This window comes from Chionomys nivalis, chromosome 21 (assembly GCF_950005125.1).
Source record: "Chionomys nivalis chromosome 21, mChiNiv1.1, whole genome shotgun sequence".
Lineage (NCBI taxonomy): Eukaryota > Metazoa > Chordata > Mammalia > Rodentia > Cricetidae > Chionomys > Chionomys nivalis.
Window position 1 is genome coordinate 23,686,353 of NC_080106.1, and position 13,770 is coordinate 23,700,122.

At 44.7% G+C, this 13,770-nt stretch overlaps 1 protein-coding gene across 1 annotated transcript; it reads right to left on the reverse strand.

The window, feature by feature from the left end:
- Positions 1-796: 796 nt before the first annotated feature.
- Positions 797-1,780, reverse strand: LOC130863960 (mitogen-activated protein kinase 6-like). The gene has a single exon (XM_057754282.1). The coding sequence runs from the start codon at positions 1,571-1,573 to the stop codon at positions 797-799; it is 777 nt and encodes a 258-aa protein (XP_057610265.1). The 5' UTR covers positions 1,574-1,780.
- Between the last annotated feature and the right edge of the window lie 11,990 nt (positions 1,781-13,770).

The following is a 13,770-nucleotide window of genomic DNA, read 5'->3' on the forward strand; positions in this document are numbered from 1 at the left end:
GTTTATTAGGATCATTAGATGAAAATGATGATTCCTGCATGTTCTACCCTGGACACCAAGGGGTAGATAAGGACACAGCACAGCCTGACTTAGGCGCTGGGAGAGGGAAGAGCAATTGCTCTGACTGCTGGAGGATGGCTGCCTGATTCTTCCACTGCAGGATGAAGGCATTATTGAGGTCCTCCTGCAAACATCCCTCTCTGTGCTTAGGGGGCTCACAGGACACTTTAGAGTTTCAATAGCTATAGCATTTCCGAAGAGCTTCATTGTTAAATGATTAGTTAGTATGTAATCAAATTCATCCATTTATCTGCATACCTTGGTCATTTTGAGCAAATGCATGAGACATTGTAACCATATCCAAATTGTGAGGATTTTCTGTCATTCAAAACAGTTCCATCACCCCTTTACATGGACTATTGTCCTGAGCCATCTTTCCTGGCAACCAACTAACTGCTTTCTGGGGCTGAGGTTTTGAAAAAGAACATCATTTAAAAATTTTAAATCCCTGTGTATACTATCAAAACAATGTAATTATTTCCTGTGGCACAAGGGTGTTGACCTAGCTCACAGGCTCTTCCTCTGTGACATCAGGTAGACAGGGGAGACTCTGATACCCGGTCCCATCTCATCTTCCCTGGGATTGACGAGGTGAGAGGTGAGGTGTCCTCTCACCCTGTCCTGACCCACTGACTCTGTTCATCTTGTGAGCTCCTGGCTCTGCCTGCAGTGTGAGGGTAAGAAGACCATAGAGGAGCCTGGGGAACTGCCATGTTCCAGGGAACTGCTGAGGATCTCAAGGGACACAATCTTCCTCATGCACAATCGGAATAGATTCTAAGATCAGCTGCATCTGTTCAAGTTCATGTACACCTGCAAAGAGGGTTTTACCAGTCAGCATTTCAGCAAAGATGCAGCCTGCAGCCCACATGTCAATGGCTTTAGTATAATTATTAGGAGAAAGTAAAAGTCGTGGAGATCTGTACCATTTGGTAACCAATCCTTCAGAAAGATGACCCTTATGGGAATAATGAGGATCCATGATCCGTGCCAGACCAAAGTCACCTATCTTCAGCACCAAGTCTTCAGTGTTAATGAAGAGATTAGTTGGCTTGAGATCTCTGTGCAGTACATTTGCAGAATGGATATACTTGAGCCCACGTAGCAGCTGATACATGAAAAGCCTGGCATGCTCTTCCAGTAAAGGGCCCTGCTCTAGCACGTTCGCCAAGTCTGTCTCCATGTACTCCTGAACAATGTAGACGCTGTTCAGCTCTGTGAGAGAGCCCACATCGTCTGTTAACTGGCTTCCACTGGGACCAAGAATTTCAAACACTTTCACAATGTTATCATGGTCAAGTCTTCTAATAATTTTGATTTCACGGAGAGCATGTTTGACGCTCTGGAGATGGGTGAGGACAATTTTCTTGATGGCTACTCTTTTGTCACAGTCATTGTCGACAGCGGAAAAAACCAAGCCATTGCCTCCACAGCCCAACGGTTTTAAGTCCATGTACCTAGAGCCCAGATCAAAACCATGAATGTTCATAAGACTTTCAAATTTCTCTGCCATTTTGAAACCCTTACAATCGCCTTTCCCTTTCAAATTGTTGAACTTGTGTAAACAAGGAAGAAAACTGGCATCAAAAGGAAAGATCTCTCAAAAAGGGAGAAAAACAATTCCGTTTCCACAGCACGATGGTTTCTTGATGTTCATTGCAGACGGACGCCAACCAGGCCCGCTGAGTTCCCCTCAGACTTAAAGCTCAAAAATCTCTATTCATACTGAAAATTAAAAAGATTGCAGTGCTCATAGTTCAAGGAAGGGCAACAACTCTGCAGACATTTAAAGAAACACTCAAGAAACTCAAACGGAATGAAATGACATACTATGCACTCAGATATACTATGCTACCTGACTTAACATGGGACAAAACTGTGAATAAATATGCACCCGGCAGGCCTCCGTGGACATCCTCTCACAGTGCAGATACATTCAGTGTTGGACTGGTCCTGAGCAGCATCCTAAGGCGCTGGAAAGCACTAGTTCCCTTTGCTTCCTCTTCCTCTGTTGCTGTTTTTCAACAGGAAGCCCTGGTGACGTTGGCTGACAGGTATCTTTTGTTAGTGATCAGGTGGCTCCAGCTCACCACAATCACAGTCAAAGCTACCGTCCATCTTACTCTGCAACAACGGGACTCCTCCGACTCATCGAGAGTGTGCGGGGCCCGCAGACAGCCCCCAGGGTCGGCTCAGGTCTCCGGCTGTGCTGGCGGCAGCGGCGTCTCCGAGGCTCTTGCCGCAGTCGCTGCCATGTAACCCCGACCCGCGTGAGAGGGCGCGGCTGTTTGACATCTTTTGAGATGGGTGTGAGCATCACGATATGAATTAATAAGTATGTGGGAAAATTACCTTTTTGTAGATTAAAAAAAAATCCAAAAGTTAGGTCTGGGACCTGATTTTATCCCCTCCTCTTGAATGGCCTCAGGTCTTCAAGGTCATCCCTGAGTTTGGTGACTTGCTGATAAAGGAGGCCACAAGAGGCACTGAAAACCCGCTGTCCCTCCAACTACAGTTCCAAGAGATGATGGCAGATTCCACATTTCTGATCCCTGCTCTGCAAGAAGCATATGCCCAGGTGTGAAGAGTATTTCCAGGAAGGACAGCATCATGTATGTACTGTTTTACATCTCAAAAGCTGTGGGGTTAGATCCATTGACCCATCCTGTGCTCCCTCCTCCTGAACCCACCCTCAGTGAGTATGGTACCAATTATAGGGGTAGAGCGGAATGCTTTACAGTATCTATCTGTCTATCTATCTATCTATCTATCTATCTATCTATCTATCTATCTATCTATCATCTATCATGTGTTTACTTGTTTATGTATTTAATGATTAATTTACTTTGAGAAGGGGTCTCACTATGATGGACAGACTGTAATAAAATTCACTTCACAACCAACATAGCCTGAAACACAACACAGTCTTTCTGCCTAGTGTCTTGAGATTAAAGGGGTGTATATCTAGAGCCTAGTCCTCTCATTGCTATTTCGAGCTAATTGAACATCATCAGTGATGATTCTTGCAGTGCCCTCTCTGAACACGAGGGGGCAGGAGAGAAGCCTGGACAGCTGGGCAGATAGAAGAGCCGTCCTCTGAGTACAGATGAGCTGTGCCTGATAACTTCCACAGAGCCTGAAGGCACCACTGAGCTCCTGCTGTAGACACAGCTCTGTGAGGAATGATTTCTGCTGATGTGCAGAACAGTTCACTGAGTGACTATTAGATACTAAGTAACTCTCTTAACATTGGAAAGCTTTATTGTCAAATCATTTCTATGCAATCAAATTTATCTTTTGTCAGAGTATCTTAGTAAACTGGCAGAAGAATATTAGATGAGAAACAATACATATTACAAGTATGAGAATAATTCTTTCATTGGAAAAAAATTGGCTCATGGTCCTTTATGTTAATCGTTGCCTGGTCTCTGCTCCCTGTAAACTATTGACTCCTTTCAAGAGAAACAGTTTGGACATTCTGTAGAATTTAAAAAATCAGGGTTCTAACCATCTTTCTTAGTTAACTGCAAAAAGACACAATGACATGGCAACCCTTACAAAGGAAAGCATTTAGTTGTGGAGTCAAACTACAATTAAACTCGTTCAGAGGTTTAGTCCATTATTATCTTGCTGGGTAGCATGGCGGCGTGCAGGCAGACATGGTGCTGGCTACACATTGATCAGAAGGCAACAAGAAGTGGCCTAGGACACTTAGCGTGCCTTCAGCATATTTGAAACCTAAAAGCCTGCCTCCACAATGACACACTTCCTCAACAAGGGCATACTTTCTCCAACATAGCCACACCTCCTAATAGAGCCGAACCCTTTGAAGTTTTTTTTTCTTCAAGCCATCACTCTATTCTCTGGTCCCCAAAAGTCTTATGGCCATATTATAATGCAAAAAAATGCATTCAGTCCAACTTCAAAAGACTGTCACAATCCCAACAACGTTTTAAAGCCCAAAGTTCAAAATCTCTTCTGAGATTCACGCAATCTCTTAACTGTAATCGCCTGTAAAAATCAAAGTCACAAAGGAGATCACATAGTTCCAACATATAATGGCACATGATATACATTACCATTCAGAAACATCAACATATAATGGCACACGATATACATTACCATTCAGAAACATCAACATATAATGGCACACGATATACATTACCATTCAGAAACATACTTCCTGAAACAAGGCTACCCCCTTCTCTAACAAGGCCATACCACCCAATAGTGCCACTCCCTTCAGGAGCCGTTTTATTTCAAACCACTAAATGCCATTGTTCTATAGTAGCATCAAGTTGTACCTGCCTATGCCAGTCAGCAAACTGATGCTCATCTAACAAGTGATCCCCTGTTATATTCCTATAGCATGATTACATTGTTCCCTGGTTACTGATTCCTCTCTCCACCACATAAACCATTGTAATTGAGGAGCAGCTTCATATATAGCAGTCATTAAGTCCTTCCAGTCTTGTGGTATAATTTTATTCTGTGTAGCCCAGTTGTTTATTATCTGTCTCATAAAGGAGAATCCATTCAATATGCCACCACTGATTCCTTTAATCTTCTGAGACCTCTTGTATCTGCAGGTTTCCAACCAATCTGAACATAACCTCGAGGATGCTGACTATCTATTGGCATTTGATGGATTGTTATTGGAAGCACCTGAGGAGGTGATTTTTTAGACCCATGCAATAATTCCTCTTTGCCATTACAAGATAGTAGCAAAGATTTATGATTAAACACATCTCTTTTTAATGAGAAGGATTCTACTGGGTTTAATTCTTGTCTAAACACTTTTTTAAAAAATTGTCTTTCATACCCTTCCTCAGGAAGCAACTTTTTTATTTTCATGCCATTCCTCTTGTTTTGGGAAGTAGCATTTTCATCTCAAGAGCTTTTTATTTACTTGAATATGTAATATTTGAAGCTGTTCAGTAAACTCAAGGTTTATCTGAGTCTATCTCAACTGAAGGAGGAGGAGGAAATCCTCTCCATTCTCCTTGCTTGTCTCATTTCCAGTTTCTTCTAAGGTAACCTCCTTATTTGTTGGCAGATTAACCTGCTGCAATTAAATCTATATCTTTCTGACTGTTCACTCTGTAACGGTTCTAGGACATTTGAAATTATATTGCATAAAGACCAAACTTTTGTGGGCATTTCTTCTCCTCTCTGGTGTGCCTGTCTAACAGCCCTTATTACTTGTTTCTAAACCAGCAATGCTAATTGAATATTTGAAGTTAATTTAAACCATAGGCAATGCTTTATAATTTAATGCAAAGAGCTCAGCCATCTATCTTCGTTCACTTTCATTCTGCTTCCTTTCAAATAAACAATGAATTAACTGCACATACTTTTGCTCTTAAGATGTGAAATCACTCAGACTTGCTGGTAAATTTCCCATGATCTCTGCCAAAATCCCGGAGAAACACTTACATTCTTGTAAGAGTAACTTTTTTTTCACCTCCAGCCCTAGTGAGTCTGAACTTCTTTCCCTTCTGTTCTATGACATTGGACACCAGATATTGATTGATGTTGAACTATAGGTGCTGCAATAGCAAGAGAAGCTCATCAAGACACTAAGCCTTGGTTTTCCAAGGGAACAGAGGGGTACAGCCTTTTTGAAAATGTAGTGATCTGTAGTAAAGCCTTTATGATTATCTTTAAGTGAAATTTATAGTAAAGCCTTTGTGTCTGGCCTTATAGTAAAGCCTTTGTGTCTGGCCTTGAGAGAAATGTTTCAGCAAAGTCTTGTTATGTTTGGATTAGTCAGTAGAGGCTTAGAAATCATTTTGAGACTGTTTAAACCTTGAAGACATGTTGTTTCTCTGGAGAGTGTGCATCTGGTGCCGCATGAGAGCTTGCACCTGTACTGACTTTTGTCCTAAGATACTCCTAGCCGGCCTGGAGTTCTTGTTTTTAATTGTGGCTTTCTATAATCAAAAGGTTTGTGTGAGTTGCCTGCTCTCATGGGCAGCAATAGCAAGATGACTTTGGTAGTTGTAACCTTTCCCAGCCCCAATTAACCTTGTATGTGTTTGAATAAGTAACTGGAGTGAGCTAGCTGGGTGTCATACTCTCCCCTATGGTGATAATGGACTGAACTTCCAAACTGTACAATCCACAGAGTTCAATGTTTTCTTTGTAAGAGTTGCCTTGGTCATGGTGTCTCTTCACAGCAATGGAACATAACTAAGATGCCATCTCACCATGGTCAGGATGGGTATCATCAAGAATACAATTAGGGGGCTGGAGAGATGACTCAGAGGTTAAGAGCATTGCATGCTCTTCCAAAGGTCCTGAGTTCAATTCCCAGCAACCACATGGTGGCTCACAACCATCTGTAATGGGGTCTGGTACCCTCTCTGGCCTGCAGGCATACACACAGACAGAATATTGTATACATAATAAATAAATAAATATTTTAAAAAAGAATACAATTAGGGGGGCTGGAGAGATGGATTGGTGGTTAAGAGCACTGGCTGTTCTTCCAGAGGACCCGGGTTTAATTCCCAGCACCCACATGACAGCTCACAACTGTCTATAATCCCAGTTCCAGGAGATACAACATCCTCACACAGACAAATGTACACATAAAATAAATTTTTTTTAAAAAAAAAAAGAACGCAATTAGTAACAAATACAGATGCAAATGTGGGGAAAGAGGACTCTATTTGTTATCGGTAGGATTGCAAAGTGGTATAGCAATTCTGGAGTTCAATCTGGATATTTTTAAAAGGTCTAAATTATAAACTACTGTGTGATCTAGATGTGCCATTCTTGGGCTCTTTATCCTCTATAAAGATTCCTGTGTATTCATGTCCAGAAAAGCTAAGGAACTGAAGCAACTCAGATGTCCATCAACTGACAAATGGATAATGAAAATGTGATGCCTGTTTACTGTGGTTTTTCCTGATAACACAGGGTTTCTCTGTGTAGTCCTGGCTGTCTTGGAACTCACTATATAGACCAGGCTGGCCTCAAACTCAGAGATCTACCTGCCTCTTCCTCCCAAGTATTTGGATTAAAGGCATGCATCACCATCACCTGACCTGACCAGCGGAATTTTATTCAGCTGTAGAGATGACTGCAATTATGAAAATTTCAGTAAAGAATTATACTGAATGAGGTAACCCAGGCTCAGAAAGACAAACAACATATTACTCTCTGATATGTCAAATCTACTTTTGTCTCCTTAGTTCTATTGTTTATCAGGGAAGACATCTGGAAGTCAAAACCAGGAGGGGACATGGGAGAGTGTCTTAAGGGAGGGGTGACAGAGCAACAGAGGTAAAATAAAAGTAAAGAGGGGGGTACTGTGTGCGGTAAAAGGTTTAAGCAGGGAGGGAGGTGGGAGGATTGATGAGATAAGAGTGGGGAAAGGAAGGGGGTTAGCTGGGATAAGGGAAAATAAAGAAGCAGTATAGAAGCCAGTGTCCCGTACCTTAAATAAAAACAGGAAAGAGGACTTAAAGGGTGTTGTCCTTGTTTCTAGAGAGTGTGAATCCCAGAAACAGTGGATTACAGCACATACTTCCTAGGCCCAAGTATGAGATTCCATGACAGAAGTGGATCAGTGAGGTCACAGAAGCCACCAAAAATACAAGCAATGGATGTTACCCTTTCGTGACCCACCATGACAGTGCTGTCATGCCGAGGGTCAGAGAGCATCAGTTTCTAGACATTATATTTTCCTACGTGTTTTTTTATGTCAGGGAATGAAGAAGGTATCACCAGGTTAATACTAAGACTGGGGAGATTCTATTCCAGGCTGGGATGGGTAAAGGCATAATGGGCAGGGGAGAGCCTCAAGCCTGGAAGATGACTTTAGTTGGAACCAGAACTGTCCCCAGAGTCAGATTATAGCTTCAGCACGGTGAGTGTGGAGCATGAGTGGGGAACAACATGGGGTGACTTGGACATGGACTCTTGTTTTCCTTCGATTTATGCCAGCCTCCCTGAGCTAGAAGAACTTGTAAGCAGGAAGGTGATTAACTACTGAGCAGCTCCGCATGACATGGGAGAACAGACATGACTGCTTTAACTTCCCAGTGGTTTGTGTGCTCTGTGGTAGCCTTTATGCATATATCCTTAGTCATATGATAGTTGACTCCCCAAGGCCAGATCACATTCAGATAGTGCTTATTTTGGGGTGTCAATCACCAGTCAACTCCCAGTGCTCACAGAAGAGTGACCAAAGTGAAAAAACTCACACTGGTTTTGTGTATGTGAGTCTGCCATTGAGAGAAAGGGAAACTCAGCCCAACCAGTCCTGCCCCATAAGGAGCAGATACTGTTGGAGGAACCTTGTTTGCACAGAGCAGGACACCAGCCCTGTTTGTCTCCAACACCCTGGGCTTTTTCACCTATCCTAAGATAGGGGTCAGGCCAGGTATTTGTACAATCTGAAGAGGTATTTCTGTGACTGGTGTAATAAAAAGTTGAATGGTCAGAAGCTAGGCAGGGGAAATAGGCGGGACTTCTGAGCAGAGAGAGGAAGAAGGTAACTGGGGCAAGCAGAAGATGCCATGGAGGGCAGAACAAGTCAGACACTCAGAAGAGGAAAGAGGTAAAAACCATAAGGGTTAATTTATGGTATAAGAGCTAGTAGGAGAGTCCGGAATCAACCCATGCTTATTCAGTCCCAGACCAGCTGGCCTTGGTGGGCTCCCAATAAATCAGTTCCACTGTCACAGTGGGTGGGTGCATCCCTCGTGGTCCTGATTTTTTGCTCATGTTCTCCCTCCTTCTGCTCCTCATTTGGACCTTAAGAGCTCAGAATGAAGACTGATGAGAAGCCAAGGACAATGGCACTAGGTTTCGATCCTAATACATGAACTGGCTTTGTGGGAGCTTAGCCTGTTTGGACGCTCACCTTTCTGGACGTAGATAGAAGGACCTTGGTCTTCCCGCAGGGCAGGGAATTTGGACTGCTCTTCAGTATCGAGAGGGAGGGGGAATGGAGTGGGGGGAGGAGAAGAGGAGTGGGGATAGGGGGAGGGAAGTGGGGGGAGGGCAATATTTGGGAGGAGGGGAGGGAAATGGGAAATGGGGAGCAGGTGGAAATTTTAATTAAAAAAGAATAAAAATAAATAAATAAGTAAAAAAAAAAGAGCTAGTAGGAGAAGCCTAATCTAAGGCTGAGCTTTCATAATCAATAATAAGTCTCCATGTCATTAGAACCTGAATTTCCCCATTAAACATTTGCTGAGCAGGTAAAGACCATGAACTTGATCGCTGTAGGAGCTGGCCATGAGAATAAGATAGTATGGAGGTGGAGTGGGTAGGGGGTAGGTCCTTCAGAGGTGCCAGGTTGGCAGTGTGTTTCAATGAAACAGCTATGGTGGAGCAGGGAGGGGGATGATAGACTTATAATCACGACTGCAAGGGATGAAGGACGCTGAATGTGGACTCAGGAAACTGTAAGTCCTGGAAGCAGGGAGCAGTTTTCGGGGTGGCGGGCATGCTCATGCAGTTCTCTTTGATCCATGTCACCCTTCTCAGAGCCACACCCCATCCTCAGCCTGTGACGTCCTCAGCATCGTCTACCAAAGACACCCTCCTCATATTTTCCAGTTACAGCTCTCTGCAGCCTCCTCTCCACCCCAACGCCTGCCCTGGCCTTGTTGCTGGAAGGACAGTGAATGTGGTGACTCCAGGTTAAAGGGAGGGGTGCTGGTGTCCTAAAAGGACCTTGGGAGCCCTGTTGTGCCTTCCACAGAGGCTAGAGGTGAAGTAGCAATGGGGGAACAGGCTTGACCCTAACTGCTCCATACTGGCTCTTATAACCTTTTCCTCCTCAGTTCAGTTCAATGACCTTTCCCTGTCCCAGGAACCTCCCCACCTACTCCACTTTGGATCCAAATTCCTGTCTGAGCAAGGTCCCCATATTCTGTTTCCTGTCAATAACCCACAGTGCACACCGCTGTAGCACAGACTCAGGCCTGGAAATCCAACATTCCACCAGACTAACTTGCTAACTGGTTAAATCCTATGACCTATAGGCTCCTTCTTCTTTTTCCTCCTTATGCAGGACAAGACTCTTAAGGGGACATAGGGAACCTTATTTAAAACTGGTAAGTTCTTCAGAGTCAGAGGCTGAGACTATAGTGAGGGAGTATCTCATAGACACATCAGAAGAAATTGTGGGAAATGTGTGTCCTCAAACTCCCTTACCAGAGCCTGGGAAATCAGCCTGCAGGGAAAGGTGCCTGTATCTAAGCTGGGCCAGAGTTCAACTCCAGAACCCATGTTGGGAAAGGAAAAAATTGACTCCAGGTGTGTTTCCCAAAGCCCTCAGAGGAGCCTTCTCCCAAGCAAAACACCACTGATGTAGGAGGAGGTGACCCATACTGAGGAGCCAGCCCAGAAGCAGGGAGTCTGAGTTGTGTAGGACCTGCGGGTCAGGGGATAAAGGAGAAGGTGGGTCTTTTCCCACAGTGCTTTTGTATCTGTAGCTGCTCCTGAACTTTTGGAAAATAATAATATAATACATTCATGATGCCAGATATCTCTGAGTATGTCACCTCTGAGAACAGAACAGAGGCCTGGAAGACTTTGGAAAGTAGAGAGTTTCTAGGCATACAGAAGTTCCTGGTGCCACACAGACCTTAGTAGACCTTAGTGGTCCCTGGGCTCCATTCACCAAGTACCTTCCCTGGTGCAATGACGGTTGGCTTCCAGAGCAAAGGGCATGTGTGCTCTGGGCCTATCAGAAACGTTCAGGCTCTTATCAGAAATTGAGCGATATGACTTTTCCCCCAGGGAGTGTGTGCAACGCAGACACTCTCCTAGTGTGGACCCACTGACCTCCTCCTGGGCCTCTGCAATGTCATAGTGTAAACTTTGTTGATCTCTTCCTGAGCTTCCCTAGTCAGAGCCACTGAACTCACCTCGCCTGTGACCCCTGCTGTGGGTCGCCAGGCTCTGGGAGGTCACCAGAGTTCTCCATGCAGGAAGGTCTGCCTGACTCACTCATGGCTGCTGTTGGGAGTATTCTTCGTCTGGATTCCTGGGCTCAGTGTCTGTGACAACTGAAAGAGAGACAGCGTGTGTCTGTCCTCTTCTTTCTCATCCTGTCCTGTGTCATCCACAGGAACATCTAAGCGGCAGAGTCTTACAGACGATGCCCAGGATTATTTAGGAGGATGTATTAACTGCATGTTTTGTGACACACTTGTAAACCCAGAACCTGAAAAGCTGACATAGCAGGCCAGTCTGGACTACGTACAATTCTCTGTCTCAAAAATCAAAACAAAAACAGAATGAGAACAAATTTGTTCACCTAGTTTGATTTTCACCAGTGACTCCTGGTCTGCCGTATGGCTTCTTAGCTTCCAGTCACAAGGACATTTCACTCCATTGCACAGGGTTTCATGGTGAGGTAAAGCACTGTGGGTGTAGGCAGGCTCTAGGCAAGACCGTTTCCATGGGTTTTGTCTGTTGCAATAACTGTCAGTCATCACAGGCAGGAGCCCTCAGTGAGAGGCATGGACAAAGATGCTGTCTGGAAGGCCATTGTGTGCAGGCAGCAAGTCACAGGACAGGGTGAGAACTTGACTGGGGAAGATGTTGGAAGTCACTCTTTGGTGGCTGTGAGTGGCTGCTGCCCTGGCCTCATCCACAAAGGTGGCACCAAAGATGCTTATTCCTGTGGGTCAGATGGGGGAGGGCTGCGGCAGAAGATTCGCTTGGCTGATTTGGGGATTTTAACTTTTCTTGTTGCATCTCATCACCTCTGCCAGACTGCAGTGTTGAATATGGTGCTGTGGGGGGGCGACATGCCAGGGAGGTGGAGCTGTAGAGATGACACAGCAGGAGGAGGGTCTCACTGGACCCCTCTCTGCACTCCCAGGCAGAGAGTATCAGGGCTGCTTAAGACTGCACAGCATCCAAAGCAGGACATTTTCTGAGGTAAAGAGGAGTCGACAAACCCATGGTGTCCAAACACTTATCCTCACCCAATGTCCAGACTTAGAGCCTGTGGGTCTTTTAGGTCCTTAGGTGACTGTCTGTCATGGCCTCATTTCCTGGTCCCCAGCACAGCAGGCCAGGACTTTGTGTGCAGTCGCGGCTGTGCTTCTCCCGGCAGCTCTCATGTCAGTGCTGGTACAGATGATATTGTGTCATTATGTGTGTGTGTGTGTTTGTGTGTGTGTTTGTAATGTGTGTGTGTGTGATGGAGGATGTTAAAGTTTTTCCCCATCCCCCAGGACCTGGAGATGCTATGAGATTCAAGTCTCGTGCTCAGGACACCCGTGAATCTGTTTGACTGCCAGGTGTGTCCTGGAAGTGGAATGGGAGCATCAGAAGGTCCAGAAATGTCCAGGAGAAGAGCATCTTATTCCCATCTCCCTGTCTATATAAGGAAGGCTATTTCTAACTTTTATGGATCCCAAGAACTCTTTGATTCATCATAACACAATCATTCTACTTCATCTCCCACATTATTGATTTATATTCTGACTTCATTGTTGCCCCTAAACTTTTTAGGCCCTGTATTAAAAACTTTCTCTTATAATATATTCCATTGTACAAAGGTGATAAATGGTGCTCTGTCTGTCTCTGTGTTCACCTAAAGCATTTGCTCTGTCATTAAAGGGCTCTATCCCCCATCTTCTAGACCCTGATGCTCACAAGGCCCCTGCATATGACAAACCCAGGCAATCCTAGGATACTACCTTTTACATTGCCTTGAAGGCCAGCCATAGAACATCAGCAAAGTGATGATTTTGTAATGCCAATCCTCAACACCAGAAGGCAGAGCGAGATTTGAGGATAAGCTTCAACTGGGCTCAGAAGCTGGACAAAGAGAAGAGCCCTTCATTTGTGTGTAGCAGGCGGGAGGCCTGGGATTTCCAGTAGAGCAGTGCAACTCAACTTGTGTGTCAGGACGAATTTTAGGGTCGCGTATCAGATATGCTGCATATCAGATATTTACATTGTGGTTCATAGCAGAAAAATTACAGTTATGAAGTAGTAACTAATAATTTTTTGTTTTGGGGCTCACCACTGCACATGGAACTGTATTAAAGGGTCACAGCATTAGAAAGGTTAGAATCACTGCATTATGGCCTGACAGTGTTATTGAAATGTTGCTACACACACACACAGAGAGAGAGAGAGAGAGAGAGAGAGAGAGAGAGAGAGAGAGAGAGAGAGGAGCCAGAAATTCAGTGTCTTTCAAAGAAACCAGCATGACCTAACATGAAGGGGACCTTCATATCCAAAGACCACCCTAAGGGACAAGGGACCCTGAGGGTGCTGTCACCACTCTATGAGTCTTGGCAGCACAGAGGTGTCATGAGGATGAAGTCACACTTAGAGTTCCTGTCCTGTCACTACTCTCCACATGCGACATCTTGAGTGTGTTACTACTCACAGAAGCCCTGTGGCTTCTCCTATTAATTTTCTGCTCCCTGACCTTCACTCCCACACCACATTGGGCCAGGGAGTATGGTGCCTCCATGTTCAGGTCAGGGATCCTGATTCCAGAAGGATTTCAGATGCTATGCTCTGTCTCTCTCAGAGTCCAGAGAAGGAGGAGAAACTGCAGAGTGACTTGGCCCTGCCTGCTGGCGATTGGCTCCCGGTGGTTTCTGCCTTACCAGTTCTGCTGCAATAAGAACTTTGCACCTGCACCCAAAAGGTATAAATTTCCTGCCAGGGCAAGGCCTACCTTCTCTGCTTCCTGCTGTCGTGAGACTGTCA